This window comes from Mycteria americana, chromosome 1, assembly GCF_035582795.1.
Source record: "Mycteria americana isolate JAX WOST 10 ecotype Jacksonville Zoo and Gardens chromosome 1, USCA_MyAme_1.0, whole genome shotgun sequence".
Lineage (NCBI taxonomy): Eukaryota > Metazoa > Chordata > Aves > Ciconiiformes > Ciconiidae > Mycteria > Mycteria americana.
The window spans coordinates 210,829,612-210,846,608 of record NC_134365.1 but is presented as its reverse complement, the minus strand read 5'-3'; the positions used below and the strand labels follow the sequence as shown (position 1 = coordinate 210,846,608).

The 16,997-nt window shown below is 44.5% G+C and overlaps 1 protein-coding gene across 1 annotated transcript in view; it reads left to right on the top strand.

Moving 5' to 3' along the window:
* The first annotated feature begins 8,362 nt into the window (after positions 1-8,362).
* HEPHL1 (hephaestin like 1) overlaps positions 8,363-16,997 on the top strand; it is a 33,680-nt gene continuing 25,045 nt past the window's right edge. The window contains exon 1 of the mRNA XM_075492023.1: positions 8,363-8,532. Coding sequence (XP_075348138.1) covers positions 8,363-8,532 — 170 coding nt within the window. The remainder of the gene's footprint in view (positions 8,533-16,997) is intronic.

Genomic DNA, 16,997 nt, shown 5'->3' with positions numbered 1-16,997 from the left:
GATATTAAATGAAGTGGATGCTTTTACTTGGAAAACAGCAAACAAGAAAACCATATGGATTCACACAGCAGTCAGCGGAAGGTTCAGCAGTTGCTGGATTAACCCAGGACATTGCAGATCCAGCTACAACCTCCTTCCACAGGTGGGCTGAAACTGTCTCTGAAGGAGGCGAGGGATGCAGATGCCCAACTGCTGGGCTAGTCTGGTACTCCCTGTCCCAGGATCTGCCCCCGCGACCCTTCACGCCCTGAAGGAAAGGTGGGATGGCTCAGATTGGCACATCTTGCCCCAGAACATCCCAGTCCTGCTACATGGGTGGCCTTGATCATGCTTCCCACCCTCTCTGCTGAGCCAACACCAGCCCTTTCGCAGCCACGTGTGAGAGGTTTCAGCATCTGGCCGGGAGCCACTTGGTTTTCTTTCTCCTCTATCCATCTGCCTGTCTAGTCAGCATTAGATAAAGGAACAAATTACTGCGGAGCATCTCATCGCTGCATGTAAACTCCTCTGTGGTGTGCACCCAGCCCCTGGCACCCTGGGGAGAATGAAAACTAATTGTGAGAGACTCACCGGGCGCCTGGGAGGGAAGAGGGATGGGCTGCCACCAAGCCCATGCTCATCTCCTTCCTGCTGAGCAGCTGATTGACAGCCATGTCTGTTACCGCCAGGAATTTGTCTTATATATCCAAATACTTCAACTTGTTCTTTGAGAATTGTGACTTTTTTTAAATGAATGAAATATTTTCAGTCTTCGCAGCTGCAGAAAAAAAACTCAAAGCTTGATCTGCTCAAAAATCAGAGGCCAAATAAGGAGAATTAGCTTTTACTGTCTTTTGTAAGAAACATTTCCTTTTCTGGGAGCTTGACTTATGATTTTTAAATACCCCAGAATAGTTATATTGTGCTTTTTGGCTAACAGAGCACTTTTAAAAAGCAGCTGTTGCAAAAAAAAAACCATGTGTGTGGTAAGTCATGACATGCATTGCTTTTTTCTGGGTTTGTGCTCCTTTCCTTGCTCTTTATCTGGTTTATCTGGCCGGTAAGATTAGGAGCACTGCAGGGCAGGGAGGGTCCCTGTCTGTGTATTTGCGCTGTGTCTTACCACTTGTAAAGGAAGCGAGTAATCATCACCCTTGCTGCTTTCATGTCTACTTGCACAATAGAAATAATTAATAGTAATAGCAATGCTTTGCCTATCTGCGGCTCCTTTCATCTGAAAACCTTAAAGTGCTTGACAAGCATTAACTAAATTAGCTTCCAAATACCTGGAGAGGGAGTCAGATATAATGATCCCCACTTTGCAGATGAGCACCCATGAGAAGTGAAGGCTAACTGAGTGCTTACAGTTAGTCAGCTGAAACCATGTTGTCTCCATTGAGGGAGGTTGCTTAGCACTTCTTGAGGCTCAAGCTGTTTTCTCAGGTGCCCAACGGTGGGTTTTGATGCCCGCTTTTTTAATTCCAAAACATACAGACTGTGGACCTGCGTGATCTGCCCCAAGTCCTGCAGGAGCTGGAGGAGGCATTTCAGGCACCATGACTGATGAAGTTTCCCATTCGAACCACTAGCCTGGCCTGGGAAAGGAGGAAGCTCTGCTTACACTGTGTTGGCATCACTGTGAGCAGGCAAAGCCAGGGTGACTCTGTCCGAGTTAGTCCTGGTTTCAGAAATGTAAGTGGACTCACTGCAGAAACACTCGAGCTCGGACCCAGGGGTGGTGCAGCCACATTTGCATTGTGCTGCCCTTTACTTCATAACCCTTTCGGAGAGGGAACTGCATCGGAGTTGGCAAATTTGCTCAGTCTTGTATGCGTGGTGCAGGCTTACCAGGCTGCATCCCTGCCACAGTGTTCACAAGCCCTTACTTGCAAAGAAAGATGCCAAGAGCCCTGACCCAACTCCAGGGTCTTAATCTACAGTCATCTTGTCTCCTGCATGTCTCTGTTAAACCAAGGGTGCTCTGCACCTCCCAGCATTGTACCCAGCAGGCGAAAGGAGAGACTAGGCAAGAGCTGGGCAGAGGACAGAAGAAATCCTCAGTAGGGACTACATCAGATTCAGTTCTAACTCGGAATGATAGAACAAAGGCAAATGATGTTTTGGAAGACCACAGCAAGCTCTTAAAGCTGATAACTGGGTTGATGGAAGGGACAGGGCTTTTTCCATAGATTGTGGAATTTCTAATTCTGTAGAAATTATTTTCCTTTGTAGAAATTATTCTAATTCTGTACAATATTCTAATTCTAATTATTCTAATTCTGTAGAAATTATTTTCCTTTGTAGAAATTATTTTCCTTATTTCCAGGAGACCTGAAAGGTTTCCACTCCATCCAATGGCACTCTGGCTGTAACACAGGCTTCTTCAAATAGGAAGCAACAGAGTCACTGAAGAGCAGCAGGTCTGTTCTTTATTGCAAAGCTTTGTAGACACAGATGAAAGGCACTAAAAGTGTTGGCACTCATCTGCAGATCCCATAAATCACATCGTTTCACTGTGGGCAGCCATCCAGGCTTCCACAAGGTCATCACATTTTCTCCACTTGCTCCTTTTCAGGCAGAGAAACTGGACAGAAGAAGTTGTCTGGACAGCAGGTAACTTCTGTCAGCTCCTCCACCACAAACAACACCCTCCCATTTAATCAGCAGACCCCAAGCAAAGAGTCACAAGCCCGCTGGGAATTTGGAGGTTTATAACACTCTTGGGGATGGCTTGCCTGGCACAGGTGAGTTTGCAACAGTTTGGAAGCCACTTGTGCAGATGCAATCACATCACTTCTTTTCTTCCCGCAATGCTCGATACCTTCCTTTCTGCTACCTGCTTTAAATAGTCCCGGTTAGTTTTCCCATGCTGGGCTTTCTTACCGCAACTCCCCTATTTACCCAGAGAGAAAATGGGGCAATGATCTCATAGGAGGAAAACAAAAGGGCCACATTTCCTCTAGACTTAGTAAGTAGGTCAGTGCCGTGAGACATGATGGAAGAGGATGCCATGATGCCCATGGGACGGCTGGAGGAGGCTGGGCAGGCAGCGGAGCTGCTCGGTAGAGAGCTGAGGTGGGCCTTGGTGCTGGCACTCCTGCAAGCAGGCAGCAAAGGTGGGTATGAAAGGGTTTCGCCATGCAACTGGGTCACAGCATCACTCCCACAAAGAGTGAAAGTCCAACGAGACACCAGCCTCCACCACCCTTGTGCACAGAGGGAAGGTGGTGGGGCAGGAGGGCTGTCACCTTGCTTCCACCACTGGATGGGAAGCCAGGAGACGGGGCTGCCTTCCTGCATGAGTGCCTGGAAGTTACCTAGCCTTCCTCTTTCCTCATTTGTATAATAGGGTTAATAAACATGCTCTGCCCCACAGTGATGACGTAAAGTTAAGCTCTTTCATGTTTGTTAGGTGCCACAATGGGCAGCACTATAGAAACCCATAAATAATATACCTTGAAGTTCTGTCGAGGCATTAGCCTTGTTTTAACAGTGCAGATATTACATGAGTTACCACACACAAGAAGCTTCTCTTAATTAGGATCAAAACTTCCTTTTTTTAGCCTTGCTGTAATGGCTTTTGAGGCTGAACACATTACACTTGCCCAGTCTGTTTGGCAATTTATTATAATCTCTTCAAACTTGCAGCTCCTTTCAGTACACTGTTAAACGCCTTCCTTCTCATTGCTGCATCCCTTTATAATGTTTGAATTTAAGAATATTTCTTTTTCCAATGTATAATTAATTTCTCTAAAGTCTAAATTCAGCTACAGTATCGTCCTTTGTCGTCGGTGTGGCAGATATAGGATTTGGAAAATGATGGAATGATGGAAAAGAAAGGATCTGTGGGCTGCTTCTGATATAACAGGAGCCCTCTTTTCCATTTCACAGCTTGGCTCAAGGTTTGTCCACAGCTGGTAATGTACCAAAGCAGCTGTTCTGCAAGGAGAGCGTCTGCACAGAGATGTACAGAGAAAATTATTCTGCCCTAATGATCTCCAGACAACCATTGTGGTAAATGCCAAGTGTGACCCTGAGCTGGGTGCATGGACTGAGCCGAAATGGCTGGAGGGCAACGCTGGGGAGCTGTGCGAACTCTGACATGGGAATCTGGAGGGCTGGGTTCAGTCTCCATCCTGCCACAAGGACTTCTGTGCAGACATGAGACAGGTCCACACTGGGCCACCTCTAATATGGGCTACAGCTGCCTTTCTAATATCCTTACTGATCGCAGATCCTTGTAACTATTCTTGGAGTTTCAGCAGCTTTTTTTGTCCTCCTGTCTCCAACTGTTTCAGTGCTTAAACTTGGAGTGCTCCTGGGAAGTGCTGTATATGACAAGGAATCCTTTCTCACCAAGGTCCTATCCAGAATTGCAAATAGAAGTGGTGGAAGCCTTCAGGGCAGATGGTTTTTGAGATTTCCAACTTATCAGTATGAACTCAAAAGATTCCACTAATTCAGATACACCTGGTGTCACTATCCAAGACTATAACATGAGGTTTACCTTCTTCTCACTACTGCTGCAACTCAGAAAATGATTAGAAACTGCAAGTGAAATTGTTTTTCACAGATGCACTATGAGGCTTTTGTATTTAATACGTGTTTGTGGCTGGAGAGTGTGGGAAAACCGACAAAGGGGAAGAATGGCTTGGTTGAAAGAGTGGTGTGAAACTTGGGAGGGTGTAACTCAGTTCCCAGCTTTACCACAGGCACTTTTTGTCGCCTTGGGATGGTCGCTACAGGCACAGCTCCAGGTTTGGTGGCAACACCAGCTGAAGGGTAGTCTTATGCTGGAAACAGGCAGACTAATTCCCCACCTGGACTGCAACACAGACACAAACCAAAATAGCAGAGGGACCAGGAACATGTGTGTATGAATGGGAACTCTAGTGCTATCAAGAAGAAGCAGGGGGAACAGGGTAGTCAATCTGCTTGAACATCAGCTCATCATCTGCTCAATGGAGAATGCAAGCTGGGTTTCAGTAGTAGGCAGTCTGAATAGAGTGCTCATGAACTCATGAACTCTCTGAACTCATGCCACCTAATTTCAAGAAACTGAGGTATAGTCAATGCAGAAGATCAGCACATCCAGCATCTCTTCATTGACCTTATGGCCATTGCCAGGTTAACTTAGCTATTCTAGTTAATTCACTAACATTAGTTGGCACAAGTCTAGGCTTTAGTGGATTAACTTAAGCTAATTATTGCAATCATTCCTGATGTACTTAAAAAGAAAGCTCTATTGGTGATGTTTCAGGGCTCATTCACAAACTAGCACTCAAGATGCTTGCCCTTCAGACCTATGAACATTGCTCCTCATTACAAAACTTCGAAACTCAGCCATGCACTAATTTTAGCCTTCAGAGGGACAGAAAGTCTCAGAGGAACCAGTATCCAACCCTTTTGCTGAAAGGATCCTGAACAAAGGGACAAACTTAATCCCATTACCTCACTGCCAGAGGGGAGCTTCCCAGAAATTTTCCTGAAGCAAGGGCAAAACAGCTGTTCTTTCATCTTTTTCTGAGTCATGCCCACAGCACCTCTCTGGAATGTGAATGTGCCTGGTTTTAATGATGTGACAAGGTAATTAAGTGTTAATACGTGGATGCAAAGGGTATACAAGTTGCCAGATCTAGTAAATGCTGAAGCCAAGCTAAGGCGTTTACCAGACTTACAACACATTGCTGATATAGGGTGCTAATGCCCACACATTATTCCTGTTACACAAATAATTTTTACAGTAATAGACAAAGAAATTAACTTCATATTTGAATTTTGAATAGTTATTCTAGCAAGGAAGCAACCAGGACCCAATCCTGGGCACATGAGAAGCAATGGAAAAACTAGGACATAGCACTATTATTATTTAAATTACTATAGTGCAGTCAGATGCCAGCTCAGAATTGGACACTCCCCCTTCCTATTCCCCATTAGCTCAATGCACTTGAGTTATATAAGTCCACATCTATAGATTTATGTTAAACATATAACAGAATTCTTCAGTTACAAAAAGCAAATAGACAGAAGGTACAGACAAAACTGTACCTGGCCTTTAAATATGTCTAATGCTGTGCAAATGGATGATTTAAGCAATTGAGCTCTACACAATCTGATTCAAAGTGCATGTTACCCTCTAAATAAACATATTTCCTATTCAAACGCAAATGTTCATATATTATAACAATGAACAGGCACCCAGTTCTGTAAACTCAGGTGCTTGAGTGACAGGAGAGGAAGCTCGTGGTTTGCCTTGGCTCAGGACAGCTACTCTGGGCGAGGGAAGTATTCACTGCAGGAGGCTGCAGGGTCCCAAGCCTTGTGCAAAGATCACAGTGGGAATCTGCTAACCTGTTAAAAGGCCACCTTGGCCTTCTCGCAGATTCATAGCCCACCAGCTGGCCTCTCGGTCCCACCACAGTTGCGTGTTTGATAGCTGTGCCACCGGCTGGCAAAGCCTCTGCCTGTCCTGCAGTCGTTGTCTTTTCTTTTGCTTTCAAATTATGCCTTTTAGAATCACAGTACTATTAGTTGGCATCATTTGAGTGACTGAGTGACACAACAAAGCAGTGGAAAAGGAAGATGATTTCTAACTATTGGTATTTTGGAAGAGAGGGCATAGACTGAGGTGAGATGCCAAGAGGTTGGGCAGTGTGTGGTTTGCAGCAGAAGAATGAAGAGATGAGCAAGGTCTTCAAGGTTATGAGGAAGTCTGTGGGTGCCACTTCTGAGGATCGGGATCTCTGTTTGTAGAACATCTGTATTGTCCTATCACTTCTCCTCTTTCTCATTGTTCGTCAATTAACTGACTTGAGAAGATGAACATCAGCATGCATCAGAGAGCAGCTTACAGCTGAGGGACTCTTGCTTTTACAGCTATGTTAAGCTGACCATTTGCAACTGTCTGACTGTGTCCTTACCCATGTGTACTGGGCTTTCAGTCCTCACAGATAAAGAGATGCAATGAATAGCCTAAACAAATCGAAAGGTTCTTAAGTAAGCTACTCCGTGTGTCTGTGTGCCTTGTGTCTGAATTTAGATGAGACTCACTACAGTGCAGGTGGCTGGAGGCTGGGATGCTGTGAACCCCACCTGCTTTTTTGAATTCTGTGTGTGACTGCAGAGCCACCTGCACAGCAGTGATGGGTAGAGGCATTCAGCACAGCTGACCGTGCGTGTAGCTGTCGCTATCGCATGCCAGAGGGTGAACCTCATGTGACTGCCACGTAAAAACATTCACATCACTGAGCTAGGTTTTGACTGATGAAGTTAAACCTGTGGCTACCAAATTCATTTGAGAAGCTTCTTATACCCCTAGCCATGAGTAACTACTAGCTTCAACAGGAAGAGGTCAGATGGTTCTGGAGCTGAAAGGGGAATTTCACAACTGTTAAACCTGGTAATGAGTCTCAAGGGTAATGCTGTATTCCAGAACTGCAACTTTTTAATGTCTTTAGTCAGTTGAAAATGAGTAAGAGAGCAGTATGATTTTGCAGAGTGTCTTGCCACCTAGGGGATGTTACCTACATGGTTTACAATATCCTATCAATTCATACTCGTATAGGTTTACACAGTGCTTTGCCAAGATGGTAAAAGACATGTCCTCTTAGAGGAAGTTAAGCTATAAAGGGAGGGACTGATTTTCTAGACAGCTACGTGGGCACGTTAATTACCAATTTTAATAAAAGGGTCATTTTTGTGTGCCTCAATTCTTAGGTGTCCAAATGGAAAGACTTTACAAGGGCTCTAATTTCCAGAAATGTTTGTAAAAAGGGGCCTCATTTGGGGCACTCTAAAACTGAATACATTCAGATCACTTGCCATCTTAATAAATGGGTCATAAAATCCTAGAAATTGGAGAGGTACGAGAGAATTGTCTCTCTGTGATAATGCTGGATTGTAAATTAGTGTTATGCCCTTGAAAAAAATCCAACTAAGGCAGCAAGATGCTAGCTTTAGAAATCTCAGACATGATAAAGGAGTTAAATTAAAACTACAAAAAAAGGGTTTTGACAGGGATGGCAAAAAGACCAAAAAAAAGCTGCTCCAATATGCCATACCACCTACTCTGGAAAAATGAAGACAAAAAAGCAACCGAACTTCCAAAAAACACCAACTGGCTCTAGCTTGGACAGGTAAGTGAGCAATTTATACATTCACCAAAGGACTGGCAAAGATCATGCCATGGCAGCAACCTCCTCCCTAGCCCTGCTCTGCATAGCCAGGCTCTCTGCCTATCCCATTCCTACCTGCTGAAAAGGAGGAGCTTTGCTCTGTCCATTCCTTATTTATAACTTGTCGAGAGCTGGGAGGGAGGGGTGAGCTCTCTGTGGTGCATCCTGCTGCTGCCTGCCCGCTGCCAGCCTCGCAATCACAACCACAAATGCCTCCCGCGCAGCGTGGTGGCTGCCTTTGCGCTCTTGGGTTCCTCTGGCTGTTTGCAGTGGTGGAAGCAAAGACCAGAACCTATTACCTCGGGATTGTGGAAGAGAACTGGGACTATGCACCGTCTGGGAAAAATCTGATCACAGGACAAAACCTCTTAGAGGACAAGTAAGTCACTGGGGTCTCTGATAAATTGGGGGTGTATCGACAGCTCCAAAGAAAATTTACTAACGTGGCTGATGTTGCTGTAAATGTCTTAAGATGGCCTTTTTCTTGTTTTTCTTCCAATGACGTTGTCATAGGCAGGATTTCCGCTTCAAGGCAAGAGTAGACTTTGGCTGACTTCTCTTCCATTGTGGTTGATTAAGCAAGCTGATAGTGTGTATCTGAAGGTGATGTTAAGGAGCTGATATTTCTCAAAAAAGCCTCCGGTAGTGGGTTCAAAATCCCCTGTGTGTGTTTCATGGAGACACAGGTATTTCTGGGACTTGTTGTCCAAAGGCAAATTGCAACTTTGCCATAATCAAGCACAAGTCTTTGCAATAAGACATAGAAGTCTGTTTAACTGGCAAAAGATTGTAAGTTTTCTCCCTGTGAGATAATAAAAGTTGGGGGGCTTGGTATGACATTGTAGAAGTCAGATGTGTATAGTACCTATGAATGAGATACAAGTAGATGGTCCATATATCCCTGCAATGTATGCAATCCCTGCAATGTATGCAAGACCTCCATTCAGGAAATCTATTCAGATAAGTGCTTACATATACAATGGTGACTGGTCACGCTGAAGTCCCGGTGATCACCCATGCTGAAACTGGAGTGCGTAGGTAAGCACTGTGATGAATTGTGCCTTGACCGGTGGCAAACAGGCGTCCGTTCTCATGCCTGGACTGCTGGGGTTGGTTGCGTGTCCCTCCCACACCAAGAGAGCTGGCCTGGACATTGGATGGGGATGGCACAGACCCTTGGTGCCTCTTTACAGCATGGGCTTCGAACACGCATGGAAATATTTCTAAGATTTCATTGATATCTTTGACACCCTAGAGATACCTTGGGGATCCTTCCTCTGAGTCTAGGCTTGGGGTTGGGGTGGGAGCTGTGAGCAAGTGAGGAGGTTCTGGTGTCCCTACCAGGTCTGGAGGCACACTGGGAGCTGGATGCTGTGTCCCAGGAGTTAGAAATGGAAATGTCCTTTCTGACTTTTCAGGAAATCCCAAGCAATGCCGAACTTTTCTTTAGTGGCTGGTAATTTCAGAATCACTCTTGGTTGGATTTCATAAAGGAAATTATTTTGCCATAAGCAGGGGGCAAGAAAGAGTTTTATTTTTCAACATAAACTTATGCTTATGCTCTTAACAACTGGAGGTCCCAGAGAGCATCCAAGTCAAAAGGTGTTACTTTTACAGGTAAAATTCAAGGTAATAGTTTGTTCCTAGCCCATGAAAACAGCCTCTGCTGGAAAGGTTATTCTTCAGTTTGTCAAACACTTGAATTTCTCAATTCCCTACTCTCTTTAGCAGAGAATAATTTCCTCCACTCCCTAAACTGGAAGACCTCTCACTAAAAATAGTTCTACTTTAAGTGAAGGGCAGGTACGTGTAAATCCACCTGATACCACTCTGATACCACAGAGAGACTTGGAATCTGTTCTGTAAATTTTACTTTTAAGGCCATCTGCACTTTGTGTTCCCTGAACATCAAGTGGCACATTTACTTTAAAGTCTGTGACATGAATGGGCTGCCTTTTACACAGCATGACAGGGAGGGATGATAGCTTATGTCTTCAGTCATCGCTGTAATGTAATAATTACAGAATGTTAATAATTCCAAAGGATTTACTGACAGAGGAAATGTAATTTGGATTTTTAAGGTAGACTATACATTCAAAGCTGGGGAGCTGTTTGTAATGAGCTCCCTACATGAAGGCTTCTGCTGCAGAATAATAAAGTGATTCCTGCAACTAGTTTACTCCATTTCCAAACTGTATTGAATTGAACCAGAATAAAGTGCTATGGTCTGGAATAATAGTGTGTCTGCATAAGCATGTGGACTAAATAGTGAACCAGTAATAGCTACTTTGACTATTTAGCTCTTTAGGATAACGTCTAATGTAAATTTAAAGCAGTATACTAATGGGTTACTTTCCAGCTAATTAATTGGTTCCTATGGATATTATAAAAAACGTAGTTCCATAAACAAAGTTTAAGGATCCGTTCCTCGGTAGAAGCAGGAATGCATTTTGAGCCAGCTGTGTTCTGCAAGCAGCAATGCTGAGGCTCGCTGAGCCTAGCACTTCTCACCTTGTGATGCATCCTCACAGCACCCATCTGATGGGCACTATCCCAGTTTTATTGATAGGGAAGTGAAGATAAAGAGGTTGCAGACAAACTGATTATCTTTAAAAGAGTCAGTGCATACACATAAAGGAATGCTCCCTTTGATTCCAGCTAGCCCACAGAGATATAATCAAAATCACTTATTCTTCACTACTTAATAAAAAAGCTGAATTAGCAAGCGTGTAATGGAAAGTGTTACGTTACGTAACGAGATTTGAGATAATGAGATGATTTTCAATGTTGCTGTGCCAAAGTCAATAATACCTTCCTCAGCCTTTAGTTTTTAGCAGTAAAGAGGAGAAAGGAGACTTTGGTAGCTGAGGCATGGAGCTGGAAATCAGGTGAGCTGGTTCTGGCACCAGGCACCGCTACGCTGCTCGGTTCCCACTGTGCTGGTGCTGAGTGAGCTGCCTCCCGAGCCAGCAGCCGTAGAGCTGCATCAGCACCTCCCTGGGCGTGAGCTGAAAAGGCTGCCTCTCGTCAGAGCTGATTAACCCAAGCACAGCCCTGTGTTAACATAACTATTCTGCTTGGATGCTAATTTTTATTATGCCTTGTGTTGCTGCAGTGCTCAAGGGCCAGCCTGCTGCTTGCACAGAGCAAGTATCTTGCTGTGCATCAGTGCTTCTTATGTAAAGAGAGTAATGAGTCTGTTCGCCTCTGCCATTTGTCTTGTCTACTTGAAGCCTCGAGCTGTTCCACTAATTCTCATAATTTGGAGTGTTATGAATGAAACCAAGGCATTTCACTCTTGGTTCTCCCTTCAGAAATTAAGCTAACATTTTCTGAAGCACACAGGACTTTGGCAATCACCGATCCAAATTATGGCCACTGAGTATAAGTGAGCTGGGAAGGTGTTCAGCATCCCCTCCCACCTGATATAACTGGTAAAAGAGTTGACATCATTAAACCGCAGTGGACTGGACACACAGGGTGCAAGGTGCTGTCAGTGCTGCTGGACATGCTGCAGATCCCAGTGAGATTTTGTGGGTTAGGGCATGAATATCGCTGTAGTAGGAGGGTGAGCTCAGACATTGCCTGCTCCCTTTAGTGGTCACACAGGCAATGGCCTTTCAAGAGAAAAATACACCTAGGTGTTGTGGCTTGACATACGTCAGTCTTTCCCTCCCTACTGTGGCTCAGCCCTCAAGATTAGAGTTTGGTTGATAATCCCTTTAAATTAATTTGGTACTAGTTTATATGATGGACACTTAAGTCTTGCTCTGCTGGTGGTAGATGTTGTTAAGTTTTGCATGATGTAACAGCTCATCCCTTCTCTTTAGGCCACCAGTCCTACATTTATCTGGGCCAAGTCTTGCACCCACCAACACTAACGGGTGTTTTTTGTTACCACAGCATCAAACAGTTTGTGCAATTTGCCTATGAGGAGATCCCACCCAGATAAATGACAGTGAAACAGTCGTCACAGATGCTAAACTAATGGCTGAGTCATCATGCAGCCAAATGACCCAATTGCATCAGCGGAGACGATCATTGTGGGAAGGGTCAACATCAAAAGGGCATTCGAGGTGAAATCCTGGCTCTAATGAAGCCTGAGAGGAGTTTTGTTATTGACTTCAGGGGAAGCAGAAGTTTATTCTAGGAGAGAAACCATTATGGCTACACTTAACTAGTGACTCAGAGCTTCGTCTAAGATTTTATGGGTTTGATTGACCTCTTCCGCGGCTCGCGTGGGTCAGAAAAGGCCTAAAACATCCTTTGAGGACATTGCGTCTCTCTCTTTTGAGGCCACACAACTTACGTTGTTGTTTGAAGCTTCGTGGTCAGGGCACTATCTACAAATGTGAGTTGGCACCACCAGTCCCCCTCCACTGGCCATCCCTCCAGTACAGACATTGCATTGGCCTTAGCACGGGAGTCATGGTTTGGCAGAGGGTTACCCTGAACAAGTTACATGACCCAGGGATTAAAATGATTGGGGCAGCCTGGAGCCATGGGCACTGTCCTGGCTTACTCCAGCCACAGGAAAAATGGGGAACTCTGAGGAAAAAAATCTTGTTATAAACCCAGCCGTAGAGTATGTGAAGAGGGTAGAGAGTGAGCAAGGGTTCACCACCAACAGATGAAAGGGAAAAACCCCATAAAAATAGTTGTTTAAATGGTTGTTAGTGTAAAATCTATGGGACTTTAGTGGAACAATGGTAATAAAAGAAAGTTTGCATTTGCCTACAGTTGCACCCAGGGGCGTACAGTGGCTATTGGGCATGTTAACCACAGGAGAAAATTTGGGACTCCACATCTGGTAGTTATTTGAAGTGCTGATTTTTCAGTGGTGATTACAGCAGCAAACAAACTCAGCAGGCTTCGAAATTGTATCAGCAAGGGATCCGGCTCCAGTCTACTGGGGAGCTGTCTGTTTGGCCATGCAATGTGTAGCTCTTTCCATTTCTTACTGCATAGTACTTATGTAAGCATACATAGTACTTACATAGTACTTATGTAAGCACCTCTTGAAAAAAATAACCTCTGTTAGCTTGTAGCTTTGTTTCTTAAGATAAAAGGTAACATAAACACAGTAAAATATTGGCAAAATACTTTTTCTGTGTGATAAAAGAAATAGGTGTAGAAATTACACTTAACTCATGGTCCTACCCTAACTCGTGGTCCTACCCTGAGATGGCAGATTATCTGCATGTCTAGTCTTGATTTGAAGTAGAATCTACCTGACGCTCTTGTTTTACTCTTTCTCTCATTTGGAAGAGTCGTAGTGCTCATCGTTGCAGGGAGATGGATGTCTGTGATTATGTTAATACTTATTTTAAGGAATTAGACTTAATTCCCTATTAATAACTCCCTGTCCCACTCATGTGCATTGCCAACTTTTGTTGGAGCTTAAGAACTGCTGAGAGTGGTCAACTGGCAAAATGAAATCAGGCACAGAAATAAAGGCAGGATTTGCATGATTTTCGTAGTCTGAAGAAGATTTTTTATGCCCTGATTCGCAAGCCTGCTTACCTCTCTATGTAACCTCAAGACTGGCCTGACTGGAGGGTATGAAGGAGGGAATTTAGGAAGCTAGCATGGGTACAGCTCCAGAGGCTGGAGTATTCCCCTTTCCTGCAAGAAGTGGGACTGGCTGATCATCACGACTTTCTGCGCACAAAGTGCAGGCTGACAACTGAGTTGGAGGGAGATACTCAACATTTAGAAGAGCAGCTCTTACATCTGCACAACACCAGAAAGATGGAAGACATTCAGGCAGTGATATCACAAAGCCACCAGGAGAATGAAACAGTTTGAAGTGAGCAGGGGAGCATGAAGAAGCAGGGAGAAGGTTTGTCTTCTTGTGACAAGAGAGGAATGACAGATAGGAGACATTTTGGCAAGGGGTACCCAGTAGACTAGGCACATTGTGAACACTGGAAGAAAGAGGCAAAGGCACATTCAGATAATTGCATATGTTTAACCATTACAGCATTTGGAGAAGCCACTGCTGCAATAACATATTGGAAAGTCAGTGGGTGGAAAAGAATGAAACTGGGATGTTTCACTCAGTGACTGAAAATGTGAAGTGTTTCCCAAGGAAGCAGACACGATCAAAAGAAGACAGGGAATGGTGTTTGAGAACTATTGTCAAAGGCAGGTGATGAAAAGTCATCAGGACACTATCCTGAAGCCGAGAAAATCTCTGAGGGACTCTGGAGAAGGGTAGTAAGGAACTGTGGGGTGGGAGATGTGCTAGTACGGATGGCACTGGCAGCAGAGACTTCATGGAGCACTGAGAAGAAGCTATCACTGAAAGAAAGAAAGAAGAGGGATGGGGGGAAACCCCTGTGTCCCACTGATGGAGCAGCAGGGCCCATGGCACTGAGCCCGTGCCAGCTGCCTCTGACACATCCACTGGCTGCACTGTGGCACTGGGAAGAGGTACCAGCCCCACAGTGTGGCCACATGCCCATGATCCAGGCATCTGGGAGTGCAGAGGAGAAGTCACTCGTTACCCATGCATCCTTTCTACGAGCTTCATATGGCTGATACTGTTAGCTCCAGTGTGGGTAGTCTTTCTGCAAAGGACTTCAAGCACTGTAATGTGCAGCACAGCAACACTTGTAGAGGCACAGAGCTACCAGCTACTTGCAAGGCTGAGGTGGGCACCCAAAAGTCCTCTTGGAGGAAATGGACAGCCTGGACACCTAGAGTGGGACTCACAACAACCAGCGTGCTCTGTTCTTGGGTACTGAGGGCAACCAAAAGGACGTGCTGAAAATACATGCCTCTGTATAGGTAGAAGAACTGGGCTCTACCCCTCCCAGACGGAAAGAGGAGTAAGGCTGAAGTGTCTGCACTCCAAGAAACTCCCAAACATCAGGGCATTTTGTGTAGGAAACTCTTCTGCCCTTTGGAGAGTGTGGATCTAGAAGGAAAGGAAGCTATGAAAGAGCCTGAGTCTGTAATGCAACAGCAAGGGCATCAGTGGCATGTAGGATTTGTCTCCCAGAGTTGATTGGTTGTTTTCTTTTGGACAATAATTAAACAAACCCCTTAATTAACCAGGGCCAAGAGGCCAGGTTGCTCCTTTCATGCTGTGATCCCTTTCTGGCTCCATGACTCTTGCATTGCACAGTGGGAGTGATCCCGTTGCACCGACAGTGGGCTCTGCAGCTCTGAACGGGTGGAGGATTTGAATTGGCCTCCTTTCAGAGAGCTGGCACTAAAAAGACTGCTTTTCCTGACTCCTAGATGTCTTTAAGTAGGAGACAGGCACAGATCTAGCCAACAGAGATGCTACAGCATGGCTTTAGGCCCCGAGGAAGTCTCTGGTTCCTAAACCTACAGGGTTTTCTCAGGGCGATCTCTTGAACCTCAATACCTAAATAGATTTTGGGGTCCCTGATCTATGCATTTAAAAGAGTTAGGCTCATGTCAAGCATTTGCCAAAGCCTGATCAAGAAGTGCATTTTTTGGGGGTACAGTTCTCCTTCTGCAGGAGACACAGCTTATCCCATTGGTGTGAAGTTATGGGAGAGTGTGCAATGTTGTCTGGCCAGAAAGCCAAGGGCATAAGGGCATTGTCATCATGGGGAAAGCATGGTGCCACTGCAGCACCTCATTTAAAATATTTGGTGGCTGATGAAAATGGAAAAAATTCTGCTGAGAAATATCTCCTGAAAATAAGTACTTTCTGAAAAAAAATCTATTTGATTTTTTTCTAGAGAAAATTTCTTAGAAATAATTTTAAAAATCAATTTATACTTCGAATTAGGGCATAGCCACATGAATACATTGCCATGAGGTAAGGAAGCATGTGCATTTACACTGCACTACTACTGACACGACCTACTACTCTGTGGTAAGGGCTCTTGTAGCAGCTCTTCCCCCCAGGCACTGGAAGGTATCTTCTCCTTGGTGAGCATGGTGTGACTTGCCAGGTCTTGCTGTGCACACAGACGGTTACCACAGACCTGCTAATTCACTGAAAATCCAGACTTATTGGCAACTCATTCCTCAACCACGCTTTTGGGGTATATTTATCTGACATACATTATTCTGTGAAGAAGTAGACTGAGAAGTTTCTGTCCCTTCCCTTCCCTCCTAGCCAACTGTTTCTGCCACAGCAGTAGCATTGGCAATGTTTTAATTTCTGCCAAAATAGCTCTTGGCTTGTTATAAAGCACATTTTCCAAATGAGAAAGCATTCTTTTTGGAGGCTTTTATATCTGGATCACTTCAGGGATCTGGTTTAGACAGTGGCCAAGGAGGTGTAATGACCACAGATGGGGGATGTTGTGAGTTATGGTGTCAAGCAGAGATGGCTTGAAAAGGGCCAGTAGTGGATCTTATGGTGAAGAAATTATAGCAAATCATACCTTTCAACTCACGTGACATCCAACACTTAGGGTGTTGTCACTGCACAAAAGCACCTAAACGAAATGGGTTCAAGCAGGTGAACTGGCCAGTCACAAAAACTCACTATAAATATGAAATTGCTCTATTTCTGCCAGTGATACTTCAGGAAAATTTAGCTCAGCTTTTTAATGAGTTTGCTAGGAAGCATGAAAGTTCAAACAATCTTCAGGGAATGCAAAAAGTCATGGAGCAGTCAACTATGGTGAAATTGGTCGTGGAGTCCACTGGTGGTTGTGTAGCAAAGGGGTTCATTTCTACCCTCTTTGTGTGGGATATTTAAGGATGAAGAATGTATATCATACTTGTCAGCTGTAACCTGGAGAGAAGTAAAAAAAGATTTTACATCATAACAGATGGGGTGAACACAGGTTGCCAGTATGATGTTATAGCTAAAAGGGCAAAACTAATTCTCAGTTGTGTAAGAAATAT